Consider the following 21,085-nt stretch of genomic DNA (forward strand, 5'->3'; position numbering starts at 1 on the left):
GGCTATCTACAAATTCAATGCAATACCCATCAACGCCCCAACACCATTCTTTAATGAAACAGAGGAAGCAATCCAGAATTTCCATTTGGAACAACAAAAGACCATGAATAGCAAAAACAATGCTAAGTACAAAGAACAGTGCTGGACAAATTTCAATACCAAACTTCAAGCTGTATTACAAAGCTATAGTAATAAGAACAGCTTGGTTTTGGCACAAGAACAGGTGTAAGGACCAATGAAGCAGAACTGAAGACCTAGAAATGAACCCGCAGACCTATGGCTACTCAATCTTTGATAAAGGAACTAAAAAATAGGATGGAAGAAAGACAGCCTCTTCAACAAATGGTGCTGGCAAAACTGGCTCAACACATGTAACAAACTAAAATTAGAACCTTATATGTCACCCTACACCAAAATCAATACCAAATGGATCAAAGATCTCAAAGTAAAATCTGATACCCTGAAAACACTACAAGAAGGAATACGAGAAACGCTTGGGCTCCTTGGTGTAGCAAAAACTTCCTTAACAAAGGCCCAGAAATGCAGCAAATAAAAGAAAGGTTGGACAAATGGGACTGCATCAAACTGCAGAGCTTTGGCAGGGCAAAGGACATAGCTTGCAAAATAGAAAGCCCACAGACTGAGAGAAGATCTTTACTGGCCATATAATGGACAAAAGCCTCACATCTAAAATATACACAGAACTAAAAAAATTAAATTCCTCCTAAATACTCAAAGAGCCAACTACCCCTTCAACAAATGAGACAAAGGCCTAAAAAGAGACTTCCCTGAAGAGGAAATTAGAATGGCCAAGAGACACATGAAGAAGTGCTCTACATAACCGGCCATAAGGAAATAAAAATCAAAACAACAGTGAGATTCCACCTCACCCCAGTAAGATTTTCCATTGCCAGGAAAACTAATAATAACAAATGTTGGAGAAGAGAACCCTACTACATTGTTGGTGGGTATGTACACTTGTTCAACCACTCTGGAAAGCAGTGTGGAGGTTCCTCAGAAGACTAAACAAAGCTCCCCTACAACTCAGCAGCACCACTTTTGGGCACCTACCCAAAAAATTACATTCAAGACCACACTAAAGCCACCAGCACAACAATGTTCATTGCAGCACAATTTGTCATTGCCAAAATATGGAACCAACCCAGATGCTCCTCAGTAGATGAGTCGATCAAGAAAATGTGGCACATACACACAATGGACTTCTATGCCTCTATCAGAAAGAATGATACTGCTCTATTCATAAGGTTAAATTAAGCCCTATAAAGACATACAATTATCTTGTACAGAAACACAGAACTTGGCAGTTCATAAGGGGTGATAGTGTAATGTTTGGTGGATTGAAACAAAATGTTTGGTTCAAACAAAATCTAATTGTTTTTGCATCCTGACTATGTTTCATCTCTCACCTGAAACATCAACAATCCCTACTCTTCAGAGATGCCTGACAGCTCTATGCTCTCATTCTACATACTTGATAACACGAATTAAGATTTCTTCCAACTAATGTGACAAAGAAGGATCAAGATTGGACAGGAAGACTAGCCATGCATAATGGAAGCTTTTCAAGTATTCTAGAAGTTCACTGAATATTTTTTTTTTTTGGCCAGTCCTGGGCCTTGGACTCAGGGCCTGAGCACTGTCCCTGGCTTCTTCCCGCTCAAGGCTAGCACTCTGCCACTTGAGCCACAGCGCCGCTTCTGGCCGTTTTCTGTATATGTGGTGCTGGGGAATCGAACCTAGGGCCTCGTGTATATGAGGCAGGCACTCTTGCCACTAGGCCATATCCCCAGCCCTACTGAATATTTAGGTATGCTTGGACAGACACAAAGAACTGTATGGAAACAGTGGTTGATGGGAAAATCATCACTCAATAGTCCAAATAGTCACCTCACATTAAACAACACTAAGGTCCAGCTCCTTACAAAATTTGCAAGTCAATCAAAAATTGTCAGAATCTTTTTTGTACAAACTCTGGAAGAGGGGCTGGGAATATGGCCTATTGGTAAAGTGTTCACCTCATATACATGAAGTACTGGGTTCAATTCCTCATCACTACATATATAGAAAAAAGCCGGAAGTGGCACTGTGGCTCAAGAGGTAGAGTCCTAGCCTTGAGCAAAAAGAAGCCAGGGACAGTGCTCAGGCCCTGAGTGCACACACCAGGACTGGCAACAAAAACAAACTTGTTACACCCTCCCTCATTTTTCTTTCCTCTCCCTAGTTCAGATAAGCATATATACAGTATCCAGTGGAGCAAAATAATATACAGGACCACAGGGGGTACGCCAAAGGAAATTCACCTAGTACATTAAACATAACGACAACAATAAAATCCTCCTGTTTCCATCACTTAGAGTTCATTTTGCTTAGCCTCATCTTACATAATCATATCTACATAGCTGTTGAGCTATTGTGATCCTCTGATAGGTCTATCCTAGACATTTGTATGTTTAGTAATCATTTGGTTTTAGAGACATACTGTAAAGTCGCTGACCAAAACATGTGGACATACCATTTGAAAAGAAGTATGTCATTTTACAGACACGATCTCAACTGTTCTCCCCACCCACCCTGCCCCAACAACCACATATCAGGGAGGCCATGCACCTTTGCTCTCTGTGTTCTAGGATGGTATTGCTCAACATTATATGTTCAAGATTTAACCATTTATTTCCCTGCGAATGCCATTATTTCATCATTTCTAATTGCTATGTAGTATTCCATTGTGTACAGGCACCACATTTTCTGGATCCATTCATCTGTAGTGGGACATCTGGGTTGTTTCCATATTTTGGCTATTGTGAATTGTGCAGGAAAAAACATGCATGTGCAGATGTCTTTATGGTATCCTGAGACCTGTTGTTCAGTATAGATACCTAGGAGTGGTATGGTTGGGTCATACGTCTATGCTGAGTTGTTTGAGGAACCTCCATACTGTTCTCCACAGGGGTTGTACTAGTTTACATACCACCAGCAGTGGAGAAGGGTTCCTCTTTCCTGGCATCCTATTCAGCATTTGTTGTTGCCTGAGATCAGAATATAGGCCATTCTAACTGGAGTGAGGTGGTACCTCAGGGTTGTTTTTATTTGCATTTCTTTTATTGCCAGGGATGTTGAACATTTCCTCATATGTTTCTTTGTCATTTCTATTTCTTCTCCTGTGAAGTCTCTCTTTAGCTCCTTTGCCCATTTAACAATTGGTTTGGAGGGGGTTAGTTTTTTGAGTTCTTTGTAGATGACGGATATTAGGCCTTTGTCTATTGCTGGGCTGGTAAAGATCCTTTCCCATATGGTTGGCTGTCTTTCTAGTTTAGTGGCTATGTCTTTAGCTGTGCAGAAACCTTTTATTTTGTAGTAGTCCCATTTGTGGAGTCTCTCCCCTATCTGTTGTGCCCCGGGAACTCTGTTCTGAAGTTCTTGCCTATGCCTATAAGTTCTAGTGTATCTCCTATTCTGTCTTTCAGTAGTTTCAGGGATTCAGGTCTGATGTTGAGGTCCTTAATATATTTTGAGTTGGTCTTGGTGCATGGTTATAGGCTAGGGTGCATTTTGAGCTTTCTACATGTGGCTTCCAAGTTTTCCCAGCACCAGTAGTTGAAAAGGCTATATTTTTTCCATTGTATGTCTTTACAGCCTTTGTCAAAAATCAGCCTACTGTGTCTTCATGCCTTTTATATGTCCCTTCCTTACTCTGTTGTTCCTTCTTCCTTTATTCTTCCTACCTGTCCCTTTCTTTTTCTCTTTTTGATTCCTCATATTCAAAGAAATCTGTCAAACTTAGCTGCACATGGCAAATATACACACTTCATGATAGTTTAGAAAAGTCACTCAACACATGTTGACCTAAGAAACACAAGTTGGAAGTCAAAGGACAAAAGCAAAGTAAAGAAAATCAAGAAGGAAGTAAAGTCTGCTTCCAAGACAAAATTCTGTAACCAAGCTATGAGATGAACTTTTGAAAAGCAGACACATTGAACACTCAAGTAGAATTTTGGATTTATCAAAGAAATCAACATAAATGAGCTGGGAATGTGGCTTAGTGGTAGAATGCTTGCCTAGCAGGCATGAAGTCACATAAACAAATTTTTTTTAATGTATGAATAACTCAAATGATCTAGGAAAATAAAGAGAAATATTAAAAAAATAAATTAGCATAAATGGCTCATTAGAGAGAGAAGATCTTAGTCTCACCTGCATCCATGAGGAGTTCAAAATCCTAAAGTTTTCATTGAATTTTTCCATCAAATTAAGAAAAATTTGATCTTTGTAATCAAAACGATGCTGGAAAACAATGGAGCAGATCACATTGCAGGGAGCACAGCCCAGGATGAAGGTGGGGTCACAGGGTGAGCCTGAGGAATCAGAAACATTTGTTTAATACCACTAATATACACATATGAAAGTCCTTTTCTTTGCACTTATTAGTAAAGGTAATTTTAAAGCCTGCACAGCAATACTGACACAGAAATTGCCAAGCAGGAATAACTTTCATATGCTTCAACTCAATGTCACTTTCTCCTTAAAACCTCCATTGCCCATTATCACAGTACATTTAATAATCACTATCCAAATGTTTTTGACTATAAATTCGTTCTATTATATAACTTCATTTGTGTGCGTGATTCTGAATTTTTCTATAGTCTATATTTACTCACAATGTATAGAACAATATAGTAAGTAGTGAGTAACATTAAGCCATACCAGCTGATATTTCTAAATGGTTCTGTGTTTACAGAGAACAGAAGTAATAAGGTTGCATTTAAATGCTGCCATTCAAGTAAAGGCACACATAAATATGATTCCTGAAAGATTTTGACAAGGGACTTGGAACAAAGCCTGGCATGTCATTGAGACTGATCTAACACCAACAACATGTGACTTGTCTCCTTATCTAAGTGAGCAATCAGCTAGCTGCTCTTAATCTCCTGATTGAACTTTGACCACTATATAAGTGACAGTGCATGTCACTTTCTCAAACTCTGTGAGTGAAGGTGTAGTAAAATGATTGCCACCATATCCCCACGAAATGTATTCCCCTGTGAACTGTTCTCAAAGAATGAACCCATAATTAACATACAGGAAGAATTTGCTCTGTAACTATTTATTAAATGAGACTCAAAACTTTCTAACTTCATGATGTATAGACTCACAATTAAGCTGAGAAACATACACTCATACAAGCAACTTACCCACACCACATCCATGGTCCTTGTACAAGAACAGAAACACAGAAGCTTCCCTGGCTTTCTGCATGGCACCATCCCTCCTGCACATGCTGGCTAAGAACATATCCAAACCAAATATCTTGTCAGTGACATACAGAGGGACCCACCATTGGTTCTTCTCAACTCCTCCACAAGGCAGCAGGCTTCTTCTTGAACGCGTTCTTCAATGCTCCTCTTACCCATTCCAAAATTCCTCAGGGTCGTAAGTGAGAAGCGTCGCATCTCCTTCCATTTCTTTCCATTGCTAAAAACAATCCCTATCAGAATGGAAAACAGAAACTAGGAGGAAGATCTCAGACAAAGAAGCAGCAGCACATGCATGGAAGCCACACAGATGGCCAAGATCTGCCTGAGGAACCCAAGTCTCATCCCCAAGACCAATGCCCACTGCACACAGGAACACACATGCACGTGTACACTTACCACAGCTTTTATTACTTCTCTCCATTACTGGGAAAATGCTTCTACCAGAAAACTCATCTCCAAAGTCCTCCAAAGCTTCTTTCACTGCTTTGTAGCCATGCACCACCACAGTGGGTTTCATACCCAAATGCACAGTGAACACAGGGCCATAGACTTTTGACAACTGCAAAGTGGAAACGAGGTTAAAAGAGCAGAAAAAAGTCAGTATTTGAACGACCTATGGTGCACAATGCACTGGTTATATCATCATACCAATGGTATTATATTGTCAAACACAACTTCAAATGTTAGAGGATTTCATAAAGATATAAGATAGCAATGGTTACCCATGCCACTTGCAGAGTATATCCCCCTTGTCAGAAAACTGCCAAGGAAATACTATGCAGAGATCACAACTAGTCACCTCCTTGATCTATGTTGACTCTATTTTATAGGTAAATAATATGAGGTTCAAAGAATTTCTTATTTTGGATTGGAAATGTGGCCTAGTGGTAGAGTGCTTGCCTAGCGTGCATGAAACTTGGGTTTTATTCCTTGACACCACATATACAGAAAAATCTGGAAGTAGTGATGTGGTTCAAGTGTTACAGTGCTAGCCTTGATCAAAAAGGAGCCAAGGACAATGCTCAGGCCCTGAGTTCAAGCCCCAGTTCTGGCAAAAAAAATAATAATTTCTAATTTCTGTTACCATATAATAGTCAATAAACAGAACACAAATATGAATCTTGATTAGTCCATATTCAAGTGAGTTACCTATGGTTTTTGGCTTACATTTGGTACTAAAGCCAGTTGCCGTAAACAGTGCTCTTTCATAAGGATCTCAGAAGGGTTAGCAGTGCTTTGTATTTCAAAACACTTAAGTGTTTGTGTACTGGCAAAATGCACTGTGTTGTTCCAGTACTTCTGACAGTGTCGCACCACACAAAATCACATCCACAAGAAATGTTTACCTTGCAATAAAGAAGTTTAATAATTTGTCTCCAGAAATGTATTTTACTGAAAAATAGGTGTTAATTTCCTTTTTCACTAGAGCAGCATAAAACATACTTACATTTGTCAGGGACTTGCTGATGTCTTTAACATCAATCTGCAGGATATTTCCTACGATTGGGAGAGGAGTGGGGCCAGGAGGGAGCCTCCCCCTCCCAGAGCCCTGTCTCCAGAGTGAAAGGAGAAACAGGCAGGAGAGACCCAACACCAGGACCACAACTGCATCCATGAAGGCCTTCTCTTCTTGCTGAGACAACTGTGAGCTTGCAATACAGAGCTTTTATAACATTCTCTGCAAACTTAACTTAACATGTGACTTGTCTCCTTATCATCTAAGTGAGCAATCAGCTAGCTGCTCTTAATCTCCTGATTGAACTTTGACCACTATATAAACAAAAGCCTAATCCTGGAAATTCTTGTGTAAGTAATCTATTGTAGGTCCTAAGCATTATTTTCCTAATTTTATTAGTGTATATTTATTATATGAAGATATTTCGTTTTATTTCCACCACTTGAAGAGGCTATCTTTTCACCAATATATATTATGGACTCATCTATCAAATATTTGAGTGTGGGTATATGGGTTCATCTCTAGGTCTTCAGATCTATTCCACTGATCTTAGGGTCTGTTTGGGGGCCAGTACCATGAGATTTTTGTTATTATGGCTGTGTCATATAATATTTAAATCTGTTATTTTGATACCTCCAGAACTGAATTTTTTTGTTCAAGATTGTATTATCCATTGGAGCCTTCTGTATTTCCTTATGAATATCAGGATTGCTGTTGCTAGTTCTATGAAGAATTTCACTGTATTGTGGTCTATACACTTGTAATCCCTGCATTTAGGAGGACAAGACTTCAGAAGAATGACAAGTTCAAGATCAGTTTTGGATACATGGTAAGTCCAAAGCTATGTAGTAAGATCTTACAAAAAAACAAAAAGCTCAAGTAAATTAAATAAGACTATACCTTCACACCCACATTTATTGAGGCAATATTCACAATAATCTAGTTATGAAATCTAGGTGCTTATAATTAGATAAAGGAAATATGCTATAGATGCAATAGAATATATAGTTCCGCAGGAAAGAATAAAATTATGTCATTTACAGGTTGATGGCTAGAACTGGAGATCAGCAGTCTAAGTATCCACCTTAAGAAACTTGAACAGGGGCCTTAGCACCCAGGCCCCTTGGCCTGCAGGGGGAGCAGAAGGGGAGGCCTGAGGGGCGGCCCCGCCTTTCCTGCTGAGGAGGCTCTGGCAGCCTTAGTGCTGGTCTGTGGTGGCAGCTGGGCACACATTCCTCCCAGGGCCAGTGGGTGGAGCGAGCCCTCTCACTGGCAGCCACCACGCCCTGTGCTCCTCTGCCACAACCATTTGGTGGCAGGGCAGAAACCTCTCACTTTTGGGGTGAAAGTTTCATTTTGACAGAATTGAAGACTTTCTATCTAAGGGAAGTGACGGAAAGAGAAGGGAAAATGCCAAACTCAATCAGCGTGAGATAACTACAATGGATGCAGAGCTGGAATTTGCCATGCAGCCCAATACAACTGGCAAACAGCCTTTTGACCAGGTGGTGAATCAAACAGGTGAATCAAACAGGTGGTTTGGGTGAGGTCTGGTTTTTTGTTTGTTTGTTGGGGGGCAGGGAGGAGGGAGGGGGCTGCAGTATATAGCCAGCAAAGGTTATTCTACATGGCTTAAACTGAATATAAAAGGTAACACGACAAGATGTTTAAAAAGAGAATCCTAGGCTGGGAACACGGCCTAGTGGTAGAGTACTTGCCTAGCATGCATGAAGCCCTAGGTTCGATTCCTCAGCACCACATTTACAGAAAAAGCTGGAAGTAGAGCTGTGTGGCTCAAGAGGTAGAACGCTAGCCTTGAGCAAAAAGAAGCCAAGGACAGTGCTCAGGCCCTGGGTTCAAGCCCCAGGACTGGCCAAAAAAAAAAATCATTTACAGTTCGACTTTAAGTTCAATTCTTTTTTTCTTTTTCTCAAATTTTTATTATCAAACTGATGTACAGAGAGGTTACAGTATCATACGTTGGGCATTGGATACATTTCTTGTACTGTTTGTTGCCTTGTCCCTCATGCCCCCCTCCCTCCCCCCCTTTCCCTCCCCCCCCAGGTGTACAGTTCACTTACACCAAACAGTTTTGCAAGTATTGCTTTTGTAGTTATTTCTCTTTTTTTACCCTGTGTCTCTCAAATTTGGTATTCCCTTTGAATTTCCTACTTCCAATACCAGTAAACACGGTTTCCAATATACTCAGATAAGATTACAGAGATAGTGTAGGTACAACCATAGGAAGGTGATACAAGAACATCATCAATAATAGAAACTACACATACACATAGGACGTTGAAAGTAGTTACAACTGTGATATATCAATTGTTTCCATAACATGGACTTCATTTCACTTAGCATCATCTTATGTGTTCCTAAGGGTATAGCTATTGGGCCTTGTGATGCTCTGCTATGGCTTGCCTAAACCTGTATTAATTATTCCCAATAAGGGAGGCCATAGAGTCCATGTTTCTTTGGGTTAAGTTCAATTCTTTCCTGAAGTTGTTTCTGAAGAATTAATACAAGAAATAACTCAGAGACTTTTCTTCTTGCAAGCTAAAGAAGCCATCTTAAATGATAAGATATATTGCCCACCAAAAACTGCTGTTCTTTTGGCTTCCTATGTATGCTGTCCAAGACAAGTATGGAGATTACAATAAGAAGATTCACAAACTAGGCTACTGGGCTAATGATAAGACTCCTCCTACCCCAGCCTGTTTTGGAACAGCACAAACTGACAGAAGAACAGTGGGAAGGAAGAATACAGAACTGGCATGAAGAACATAGAGGGATGCTAAGGGAAGATTCAATGATGGAATACTTGCAGATTGCACAAGATCTGGAAATGTACCACATCAACTATTTTGAAATAAAAAATAAAAAGGGTAGTGAATTACTAGATGTTGATGCTTTGGGTCTGAATATTTATGAGCATGAGGACAAGTTAACACCTAAAATTGGTTTTCCATGGAGTGAGATCCTCAATATTTCATTTAATAACAAAAAGATTGTTATAAAGTTTGTTATAAATTGATAAGAAGGCACCTGATTTTGTTTCTTATACATCTCGTCTGAGAAACAATAAACGGATTTTGGCCTTATGTATGGGAAACCATGAGCTCTGCATGCGAAGAAGAAAGCCTGATGCTATTGAAGTGCAGCAGATGAAGGCTCAGGCTCGAGAGGAGAATCACCAGAAGCAGTTAGAAAGGGCACAATTAGAAAATGAAAAGAAAAAAGAGGAATAGCAGAAAAGAAAAAGGAAAGAATAGAATGTGAAAAGGAAGACTTACTTGAGCATTTGAGGCAAATTGAAGAGCAGACAATGAAAACTCAAAAAGGATGCATAATAAAAATATTAATAAGGCCGCCGCCACCGCCGCAGCAGTGCCGGACCCAGGAGTAGATCGGCAGCCTGCCCTTTTCTTCTCGCCGGCCGCCCGCGTCCTCGGACTTGTTCCAAAAATCTGTTAAAACATGGTGTATTACTATGAAGTCCTAGGCGTACAGAGGCAGGCCTCAGCCGAGGACATCAAAAAGGCATACCGGAAACCGGCATTAAATTGGCATCCAGATAAAAACCCTGAGAATAAAGAAGAAGCAGAGAGGGGCTGGGGATATGGCCTAGTGGCAAGAGTGCCTGCCTCATATACATGAGGCCCTGGGTTCGATTCCCCAGCACCACATACACAGAAAATGGCCAGAAGTGGCGCTGTGGCTCAAGTGGCAGAGTGCTAGCCTTGAGCAAAAAGAAGCCAGGGACAGTGCTCAGGCCCTGAGTCCAAGCCCCAGGACTGGCCAAAAAAAAAAAAAAGAAGAAGCAGAGAGAAAATTCAAACAGGTAGCTGAGGCGAACGAGGTGTTGTCATATGCTAAAAAACGGGACATCTATGACAAATATGGCAAAGAAGGATTAAATGGTGGAGGAGGAGGTGGAAGTCATTTTGACAGTCCACTTGAGTTTGGCTTTACATTCCGGAACCCAGATGATGTCTTCAGGGAACTTTTTGGTGGAAGGGACCCATTTTCATTTGACTTTTTTGAAGACCTGTTTGATGACTTTTTTGGGAACCGAAGGGGTCCTCAAGGAAGCAGAAACCGAGGTGCAGGCTCGTCTTTCTCTGCCTTTAGTGGATTTCCATCATTTGGAGGGGGATTTCCTTCATTTGATGCAGGATTTACTTCCTTTGGTTCCCTGGGTCATGGAGGCCTTGCTTCCTTCTTCTCTTCCACTTCATTTGGTGGTAGTGGGATGGGCAACTTCAAGCCTATATCAACTTCCACTAAAATAGTGACTGGCAGGAAAATAACTACAAAGAGAATTGATGAGAATGGTCAAGAAAGAGTAGAAGTTGAAGAAGACGGCCAATTAAAGTCCTTGACAATAAATGGTAAGGAGCAGCTGCTATGCTTGGATAACAAGTAACTCAACGCATGCATTTAACAGAAATGTTAAACAATAACAAGCACCATTTGAGAATTAACAGGAACAGTTTTTTGAAGATTTCAAACGAACTCAACTTTCAGTATAACTGTACCTAATCTAAAGTATTTATAAGCAGCTCATCAGAGTCTCTATTTGTCATTTGTCATAGACTTTTGAGTTTATTGTTGGGACCACACAATAGATCCATTTTTTTTGTCTTTAAAATAGTTGTAATCTCTGTGTGCACTTGCACTTCGCTTTTTTATTAAACGTAATCTAAGGTGAGACCCGTGACTCTTGCGTAGAGCTAGGACAAGCTTGTACTCTAACAACAGCATGGATCTGCTTTCCTTGTGTTTGGAATGTGAGCCACCTAGTTCAGCCTGCTGTGAAGTTGACATTGCCTGTAGGAACCCACTACAGAAACAATTCCAGGGTTTTTGTTTGTTTGTTTGTTTTTGTTTTCAGTCATGAAAGATTTAATACATTAAAGGTAATACATTTCTGGTTTATTATAAATTAAGGATGATTTCTAGTTGTGCATGAATGCTGGCAACTTAGTAAGTTTGACAACTGTTTAAATAATGTAATGTTAAGATTAAGTTAAGAAAAAAACAAGTTGGTAAACTGGGTTTTTGTCATTGCTTTTAAAAAAAAGAAAATAAATGCGACTGTGTTTGGTGCATTCAAAAAAAATATTAATGATTTTCATTAAAAAAAAAACTACTCAGAGAAGTCCTGAGGAATATGAGAGCTAGAACATGAGAAAGAATATAGAGCATTCCTATCAAGACCATTCAAATCAGTCACCTTAAGGCAGTTTGTTTCTGTTTTTTTCTAATAAAGCTTTACACAGCTGTCTTAAAAGCTTAAAAAAAAAAGAAAAAGAAACTTGAACAGGAAGTTCTAATTAACTTCAAAGTAAATAGAAAAGAATGTAGCATTTCATATAAAAATCAGTGATACTGACACAAGACATTAGACAAGTGTAGATTGCCTTTTTTCTCACACCTGCCTAAAACATTAAAATTTTTCATTTGGTCCGGGAAGACGGCAGAGGAGCAGCAGAGCCCTAGCTGCGCTCCCTCCGACATCGCAGTTTTCTCACCCCATAGAAACTTTTACTCCTAGAAAGACAGCCAGAGTAAGTTCTAACAGTACAGGGATTCTGGCCAGGAAGGAAAAATCGACTTTGCTCGTCTGAAAACACAGATTTGAGCTCCGGGCAGCGTCCCGCCGCCGCGCCAGTGCCGGCGCCCACACAGCGCCTGGCACAACAACCCGCACTCCGTGCGCTAAAGCACACAGCGTAGACCAGGGAGAAATACTCCAGACAACGGCTAAGCACGGACGACCTGAAATTGCAGAGAAAGCGTGAGTACCCCACGAAAGATATTCTCAGTTGCACCCACAGGGCAGCTTCTGGAAGGCAGCCCTTCCCCCACCGCCAGAGCAAAGCGCCATCTTTGCCACTGGCATAGGATCAGACCAGATTGGAACTAAAACGGGCCTGGGGAAAGTGAGGTCAAAGGAGCCATCTTTGAAAAGGGCAAGAGGGATCGACCAGTGAGAGCCAGCTCCGCCCAGGAGAACGCCCCCTGCCCTGGCGGGAGGCATGTCCTGGGCCTTGGCTTAGCCAGAGGTGCCCGTCCTGCCCGCCGGAATTTCTAAATTTAAAGCGAAAGCATCCAGCAGCTCCCAGTGGCACAGAAACACCAGACAGGGGAACAAACAGTTCCTGAGAAAGTTAAAAGGTCCCGTCACAGAGGAAGCCCAATTCCCAGCCCGAAACAGAGCTGCATTCCATAGCCACCTCTGCCAAGGAGGCCACCTCCCCCAGGCAAGCAACTCTCAGCCGGGTAAAACAGGCCAGAGGCGCCCCGCCCTGCTGAGTCCACAGCCTATTCAAAGCCAGGCATCAAAGGCAGCGGCCCCACAGCAGACAGAGGAGCCACAGTTCCCGAGACTGCTCACGTCCCCATCTACAGAGGAAGCCCAAGGACTACCTGCAAGCTGGGCGAACCACATAGACCCAGGATTGCACCAACAGGGGAGAAGGGTCATAACAGATCCACCCCTTGCAAACTGAAATCGAGTCAAACCAGCCAATCAGGAAAATAGACTGCAGACCATTGCAAGGAAACCAGAGACTGAGGAAAGACTACCCAAACAAGGAGGACTCCATTTTTTTTTTCTTTTCAAACATTTTTAAACTTTTTTTTAAAAAATTTTTTTCTTTTTAATTTTTTCACTTCTGAAACGTCATTGGGTTTTTGTTTGTTTGTTTGTTTTCCATTTTTACCGGTTTGTTTTATCAAGTTTTTGTTTGTTTGTTTGTTTGTTTGGGTTGTTCCTTTTCTTTTTTTTTCCTTTTTTTTCCTTTTTTAAATAATTTTTCTGTTTTGTGCATCTGGCTCCCAGTATTTTTACTTTATTTCTCACTTTGCGTTCTCTTTCTTTAAAAGTTACTTTCCTATGAATAACACCTCCACTCTTTACTGCTAACTCTCCATTGTCTATCATTTTAACCTTGTTCTTTCTACTGATTCTACTCTTCTCCACATTTCCACGTCACTGAAACTAAACCCAAATCACCACCACCACCACCACCCCAAATACATTTTACTCTATTCTCTTTACTACCTCCAACTTACCCTCCTGAATTACTGCCTGGACCTCCAGGTTCCATTGACTCCTGGTAATTGGATAGAGGGTATCCCAGCTTAATAAGAGTGAATCAAAGGGGTTCATAGAGAAAGCCAGTCTTAAAAGAACTTAATATAAAAACAAGAATTGCGTATAGGGTTGTAACAGTAAATAAGTAAGTACTGAATACAGGGCCCAGGATCGGTTGTTATATTGAAATTGTATTCTTTAGGAACATCAAATCTAATTTTATAGACAGGTATACAGGGTATCTGTATATAATTGTGAACTTGTAAGATTTACACAACAGTGTTGGTAAGGGCTGCTTTGGGTCCTAAACGGTGCTCACAGGTGCTGGTAGACTGGCATTCCCAATTCAAATGGGCAGAAGAAACACAAGAAAGATGGCAAACTATGAAGTCTTATCCCCCACTCAAAACAAGCAGGAAGCAGAGCAGTCAATCAAAGACATAGAAGAGAACCCCCAAAATGCTCTACAAAGTCTACTGATAAACATGATAAATGAAAAGTTTGAATCTCTTCAGTCAATTATTCTAGAACGTGAGGAGGCAAAGCAAAAATTAATGGAGAATTTCGGCATCCACAAATGGAAAGATAAATGAACTTCAAGAGTCAAATGAAAAGATAGCTACCCAGCTTAAAGATTTGAGAGACAACAATCAAAACCAAAGTAATGAAGTTAATGAAGTAAAGAAGTCCATACAAGACCTAAGAAATGACATGGAAATCATCAGGAAAGACCAGTCAGAAGGAAAAGAGATTCGAAATCAAGTAGCTAGCCTACAGTCTCGACGAACTGAAGGAGAGGATCGAATCTCAGGAGCTGAAGATTCCTTAGATTCTATGGAGAAAGATCAAAAATCAATACAAATCCAGTCCAATCAACAAAACAGATCGCTACAGGAGATTCAAGACACTATCAGGAAGCCCAATTTAAGGATAATAGGTATTGAGGAAAACTTGGAGAAAGAGGTTAATGGGATAGGCAATCTATTTAACAGAATATTAGCTGAGAACTTCCCAAATATCCAGAAGGAAAGGCTTATACAGATACAAGAAGCATTTAGAACCCCAAACAGACCAGACCAGAATAGGACATCCCACCGACACATTGTGATAAAACAGGATCAGTAGAGTACAAGGAAAGAATCCTTAAAGCTGTTAGGGAGAAGAAAACAATCACATATAAAGGAAAAGCAATCAGAAGTACCCCAGACTTCTCAGCAGAGACCATGAAAGCAAGGAGAGCCTGGAATGAAGTATACCAAACACTAAATAAAAATAACTACCAACCAAGAATTCTGTACCCAGCCAAACTCTCATTCATAGCCGAAGGTCAAATAAAAGTCTTCCACAGTAAGGAAAAACTGAAGCAATATATCTCCACCAAACCAGCTTTACAGAAAATCCTCAAAGATGTACTATACAGGGAAAATAATCAAGATCCCAATACAGACAGAGAAATGAACCCTAAATAGTAAATATCAGATCAAGAAATGGGAAGACACAGCTTTAAACAATATAGTGATAATGAAAGGAACAAACGATCATCTCTCAATCCTAACTCTCAACATTAATGGACTTAATTTTCCAATCAAACGACATAGGCTCATAAATTGGATCAAAAATCAAGATCCATCTTTCTGCTGCCTCCAAGAGACACATCTATCCAGCAAAAGAAAACATCTTCTAAAAGTAAAAGGCTGGAATCAAATCTATCAAGCAACTGGCTATCAAGCAGGCTGGAGTTGCAATCCTAGTATCAGACAAAATTGACTTCAAATTAAAAAAGGTAAGAAGAGACAAAGAAGGCTACTACATACTAGTAAAGGGATCTCTCCTACAGGAAAATATAACCATTTTAAATATCTACACACCAAATGCAGGAGCACCCAACTTCATCAAACAAACTCTACTGACTCTAAAAACACTCATAGACCCAAACACATTGATAGTTGGGGACTTTAACACTCCACTATCACCTCTGGACAGAACAACACGCCAAAAACTGAACAAAGAAACCACAGAACTAAATAACTGCATAGACCAACTAGACTTAACCGACATCTACAGAATATTCCACCCAGCAACAACAGAATACACATTCTTCTCCACAGCACATGGAACATTCTCCAAAATAGATCACATCTTAGGGCACAAAGTAAATCTGTACAAATTCAGAAATATCAAAAACATTCCCTGCATTCTCTCAGACCAGAATGGAATAAAAGTAGAGCTCAACTCAAACAGCCACCACAGAAAATCCTACAATTCATGGAGACTAAACAACACACTGCTGAACCATCAGTGGATCATTGAAGAAATTTAAACAGAAATTGAAATGTTTATGGACTTCAACCAAGTTGAGGACACAAAGTACCAGCTCCTTTGGAACACAGCAAAGGCAGTACTCAGAGGAAAATTTATATCTCTGAGTACATACATCAACAAACTGGAGAAACAGCAACTCAATAATTTAAGGAACCACCTTAATTTTCTGGACAGAGAACAGCAAGCCAAACCCCAAGTCAATAGATGGAAGCAAATAATTAAAATAAAATCAGAATTAAATCAATTAGAGACAAAAAAAACATCGAAAGAATCAACAAAACAAAGAGTTGGTTCTTTGAAAAAATCAACAAGATAGACAGACCCCTGGCAAACCTGACCAAAAAACGAAGGCAGCACACTCAAATAAACAAGATAAGAGATGGAACAGGTAACATCACCACAGAAATAACCAAAATTCAGAAAATAATAAGGGACTATTTTGCAAACTTTTATGCCAACAAATTCGAGAACTTGGAAGAAATGGATGATTTCCTAGAAAAAATTCAAATCCCCAAACTCAACCATGAAGATTTAAACCTTCTAAACAGACCCATATCCAGTATTGAAATAGAAACGGCAATAAATGATCTCCCATCCAAGAAAAGTCCAGGTCCAGACGGATTCACTGCAGAATTCTACAAGGCCTTCAAAACAGAACTCACACCAATATTTCTCAAAATCTTCCATGAAATTGAAAGAGAACGTTCACTACCAGACTCATTCTATGAAGCCAGTATAACCCTCATCCCAAAACCAGGCAGAGACTCATCACGGAAAGAGGACTACAGACCGATCTCCCTGATGAACATAGACGCAAAAATTCTCAACAAAATCTGGCCAATCGACTTCAACAGGTCATCAAAAAAATCATACACCACGATCAAACTGGATTCATCCCAGGGATGCAAAGTTGGTTTAATATACGCAAGTCAATTAATGTAATCCACCACATCAACCGGAGCAAGGTAAAGAACCACGTGGTTTTATCTCTGGATGCGGAAAAAGCGTTGGATAAAATCCAGCACCCATTTATGCTAAAAGCCCTGGAAAAACTGGGATTCCAGGGAACATTCTTGAATATTATCAAGGCAGTTTATGACAAACCAACAGCAAGCATAACTCTAAATGGTGAAAAACTAAAGCCATTCCCTTTAAAATCAGGAACAAGGCAGGGATGTCCACTCTCTCCCCTGCTCTTCAACATAGTACTAGAATTCCTAGCCAGAGCAATTAAGCAAGAAGAAAATATAAAGGGGATCCAAATAGGAAAAGATGAAGTTAAACTTTCTCTCTTCGCAGATGACATGATCCTATACCTAAAGAATCCCATTGACTCTACCCCCAAGCTACTAGAGCTGATCCAAAACTTTGGCAAAGTTGCAGGATATAAAATAAACCTTCAAAAATCAACGGCCTTTCTCTATGCTAATGACCCAAAGACCGAGGCTGAAATCAGGAAAGCAACTCCTTTTGCAATAGCCCCAAAAAACATAAAATACCTAGGAATAACCTTAACCAAAGAAGTGAAAGACCTCTTTGATGAGAACTTTAAAAGCTTGAAAAACGAAATTAAGTCAGAACTAAGGAAATGGAAAAACCTCCCATGCTCCTGGATTGGGAGGATTAATATAATCAAAATGGCAATATTGCCAAAGGCTATCTACAAATTCAATGCAATACCCATTAATATCCCAACACCATTTTTTAATGAAATAGAGGAAGCAATCCAGAAATTCACATGGAACAATAAAAGACCTAGAATAGCAAAACCACTCCTAAGCAGAAAAAACAGTGCTGGAGGAATTACAATACCCAACTTCAAGCTGTATTATAAAGCTATAGTAATAAAAACAGCTTGGTATTAGCACCAGAACAGGCCTGAAGACCAATGGAACAGAATTGAAGACCCAGAAATGAACCCACAGAACTATGCCTACTTAATCTTTGATAAAGGAGCTAAAACAATAGTATGGAAGAAAGATAGCCTCTTTAACAAGTGGTGCTGGCAAAACTGGCTCAACACATGCAACAAATTAAAACTAGATCCTTATATATCACCCTGCACCAAAATCAATTTCAAATGGATTAAAGACCTTGAAATGAAAACAGACACCCTAAAAACACTAAAGGAAGGAGTAGGAGAAACACTTGGGCTCCTTGGCGCAGGACAGAACTTCCTTAACAAAGAGACCCAGAAAGGCTACAAATCAACGAAAGGTTGGACAAATGGGACTGCATCAAACTGCAGAGCTTCTGCATGGCAAAGGACATAGCTCGCAAGATAAACAGAAAGCCCACAGACTGGCAGAAGATCTTTACCGGACATTCAACAGACAAAAGCCTCATCTCTAAAATATATGCAGAACTAAAAAAATTGCCTTTTTCCAAAGCAAAACCTCAAAGAACCAATAGCCCCCTCATCAAGTGGGCTAAAGACTTACAAAGAGACTTCTCTGATGAGGAAATGAGAATGGCCAAGAGACATATGAAAAATGCTCTACATCACTGGCCATAAAAGAAATGCAAATCAAAACAACATTGAGATTCCATCTCACCCCAGTAAGAATGTCATATATCAAGAAAACTAACAATAACAATTGTTGGAGGGGATGTGGCCAAAACGGAACCCTACTTCATTGTTGGTGGGAATGTAAACTGGTACAGCCACTCTGGCAAGCAGTATGGAGATTCCTCAGAAGGCTAAATATAGAAATCCCCTATGACCCAGCAGCCCCACTTTTGGGTATCTATCCAAAAGACCACAAACAAAATCACAGTAATGCCACCAGCACTAGCGAGAATCTGGAACCAACCCAGATGCCCCTCAGTAGACGAATGGATCAGGAAAATGTGGTACATATACACAATGGAATTTTATGCCTCTATCAGAAAGAATGACATTGTCCCATTTGTAAGGAAATGGAAGGACTTGGAAAAAGTTATACTAAGTGAAGTGAGCCAGACCCAAAGAAACATGGACTCTATGGTCTCTCTTATTGGGAATAATTAGTACAGGTTTAGGCAAGTCATAGCAGAGCATCACAAGGCCCAATAGCTATACCTTTATGAACACATAAGATGATGCTAAGTGAAATGAATTCCATGTTATGGAAACAATTGTTATATCACAGTTGTAACTACTTTCAACGTCCCATGTGTATCTGTAGCTTCTATTATTGATGATGTTCTTGTATCATCTTCCTGTGGTTGTCCCTACACTATCTCTGTAATCCTATCTGAGTATATTGGAAACTGTGTATACTGGTATTGGAAGCAGGAAATTGAAAGGGAATACCAAATTTGAGAGACACCGGGTAAAAAAAGATGAACAACTACAAAAGCAATACTTGCAAAACTGTTTGGTGTAAGTGAACTGAACACCTCCTGGGGGGGGGGGTGGGCAAGGGAAAGGGGGAGGAGGGAGAGGGGTGTGAGGGACAAGGTAACAAACAGTACAAGAAATGTATCCAATGCCTAATGTATGAAACTGTAACCTCTCTGTACATCAGTTTGATAATAAAAATTTGAAAAAAAAAAAATGGAAGTGGTGCTGGGGCCCAAAGTGGTAGAGTGCTAGCCTTGAGCCAGAGACAGAGCTCAGGCCCTTGAGTTCAAGCCTCATGACCCATTTTAAAAAAAAATAAGATTTACTGTGTTTCATAGTTAATACATAAAATAGCATTCTATCAGAAATTTACATATATGCTTATTTGTAAAAGAAAACAATTCACTAATATCTCAATGCCAAATATATTCCTTATGTATACAGAGATCAGTGCTTCAGTGTCTTCACTCTGGAATACTCTAGACATGGTAAAAAGCTGTCACAGGTGATTATGAAGGTTAGTCAACTCCAGTTTACTTCTAAGCAAATTGACACTGGAAACTACACTTTACAAATCTCCCTCTCCAATGGGATCTATTCAAGGACTTGAACTTACATGCAAATTATATGTAATGTACTGCATGAAATGTATTTTCTACCCAGTTGGACCATATCTTTCCAGGACCTCTCAAAGGCCACTATGACCAAGAAAAATTTTAACAACTTATGATTTAAGGAAACTTTAGAACCAATTTTTAAAGTGTAGTTCCCAACCCCAAGCATCAGCATAATTCTACATCATGGGGGGAAAATCCAGGCCTTTAAAAACCCACAAACTAAAGAGGTCTCAAAACAAACAAACAAAAACTCCATTAGGATCAAGAAAATTGAAAAGGCAAAATGACTATATAAATTAATACAAAATCATAATTTCACATAGCAGACAAACATAGCTTAAGAAAATGGATTCAGTTTTAAAAGGCTGTAATCTTCACAGCACTAATCAATACTTAATGAGAACCTACATAAGGCAATAACTTTATTTCTAAGAAAATATCTGGAAAAAAAAACAGCCATGGCCTTTTCTCTCATCCACTGTTTTATAATATTTCTCTCGACATTGTCTACAGTTCTCTATCCAGCAAGACTCCCCACACTCTGTGGTATAAGGTTAGTTTCCCGCATCTCTTATGTATGCAGATTCTAACAAATTACTACAAAAATGGAAGTTGAAGAACCCAATCAGAATATATACCCAGATTTTTTTACTACCAGATTCAGTAGATAACAAATTACTGACATGCTAAGGCAGCCACTAAGAAGTCTTCTGTACAGCTAGACAGTCAAAGATACAAAAGTGTCTTATACATTATGTTATAAATTGCCCCAAAAAAAGATGGAGTAACTAGTTGGTCTATAGTCAACTGAATGGATGGATCAAATACAGAATGGCTGGCAAGAAGTCAGGTGCTGGTGGCTCATGCCTATAATTCTAGCTACTCAGAAGTTAAGATCTAAGGATTGCAGTGGGAGTGTTCTTGAGACTCTTATCACCAACTAATCAAAGAAAAAGCCTCATCTCATCTCATTCAGTCCTGTTGGGC

The 21,085-nt window shown here is 39.8% G+C and overlaps 2 protein-coding genes and 1 pseudogene across 6 annotated transcripts in view; 2 read left to right on the forward strand and 1 right to left on the reverse strand.

Annotated features, from left to right (window-relative positions):
* LOC125346230 (cytochrome P450 2C18-like) overlaps positions 1 to 6,923 on the reverse strand; it is a 262,366-nt gene extending 255,443 nt beyond the window's left edge. For 2 of the 5 annotated variants that reach the window (XM_048338619.1, XM_048338622.1), the window contains exons 1-4: positions 6,721 to 6,923; positions 5,670 to 5,832; positions 5,354 to 5,503; positions 4,213 to 4,373 (exon numbers count right to left, since the gene is read on the reverse strand). In XM_048338619.1, coding sequence (XP_048194576.1) covers positions 4,213 to 4,373; positions 5,354 to 5,503; positions 5,670 to 5,832; positions 6,721 to 6,888 — 642 coding nt within the window. In that variant the 5' untranslated portion in view covers positions 6,889 to 6,923. The remainder of the gene's footprint in view (positions 1 to 4,212; positions 4,374 to 5,353; positions 5,504 to 5,669; positions 5,833 to 6,720) is intronic. The other 3 variants (XM_048338620.1, XM_048338618.1, XM_048338616.1) reach the window with 2 other exon arrangements.
* A 2,460-nt stretch (positions 6,924 to 9,383) lies between these two features.
* On the forward strand, positions 9,384 to 10,138 carry LOC125343872 (annotated as a pseudogene).
* On the forward strand, positions 10,139 to 11,205 carry LOC125346248 (dnaJ homolog subfamily B member 6-like). Its single transcript, XM_048338660.1, has 2 exons — positions 10,139 to 10,340; positions 10,561 to 11,205. Exons 1-2 carry the CDS (start codon positions 10,210 to 10,212, stop codon positions 11,156 to 11,158), a joined length of 729 nt encoding a protein of 242 aa, XP_048194617.1. The 5' UTR covers positions 10,139 to 10,209; the 3' UTR covers positions 11,159 to 11,205.
* The last annotated feature ends 9,880 nt before the right edge of the window (positions 11,206 to 21,085 follow it).

Source organism: Perognathus longimembris, chromosome 2, assembly GCF_023159225.1.
Source record: "Perognathus longimembris pacificus isolate PPM17 chromosome 2, ASM2315922v1, whole genome shotgun sequence".
Classification (NCBI taxonomy): Eukaryota; Metazoa; Chordata; class Mammalia; order Rodentia; family Heteromyidae; genus Perognathus; species Perognathus longimembris.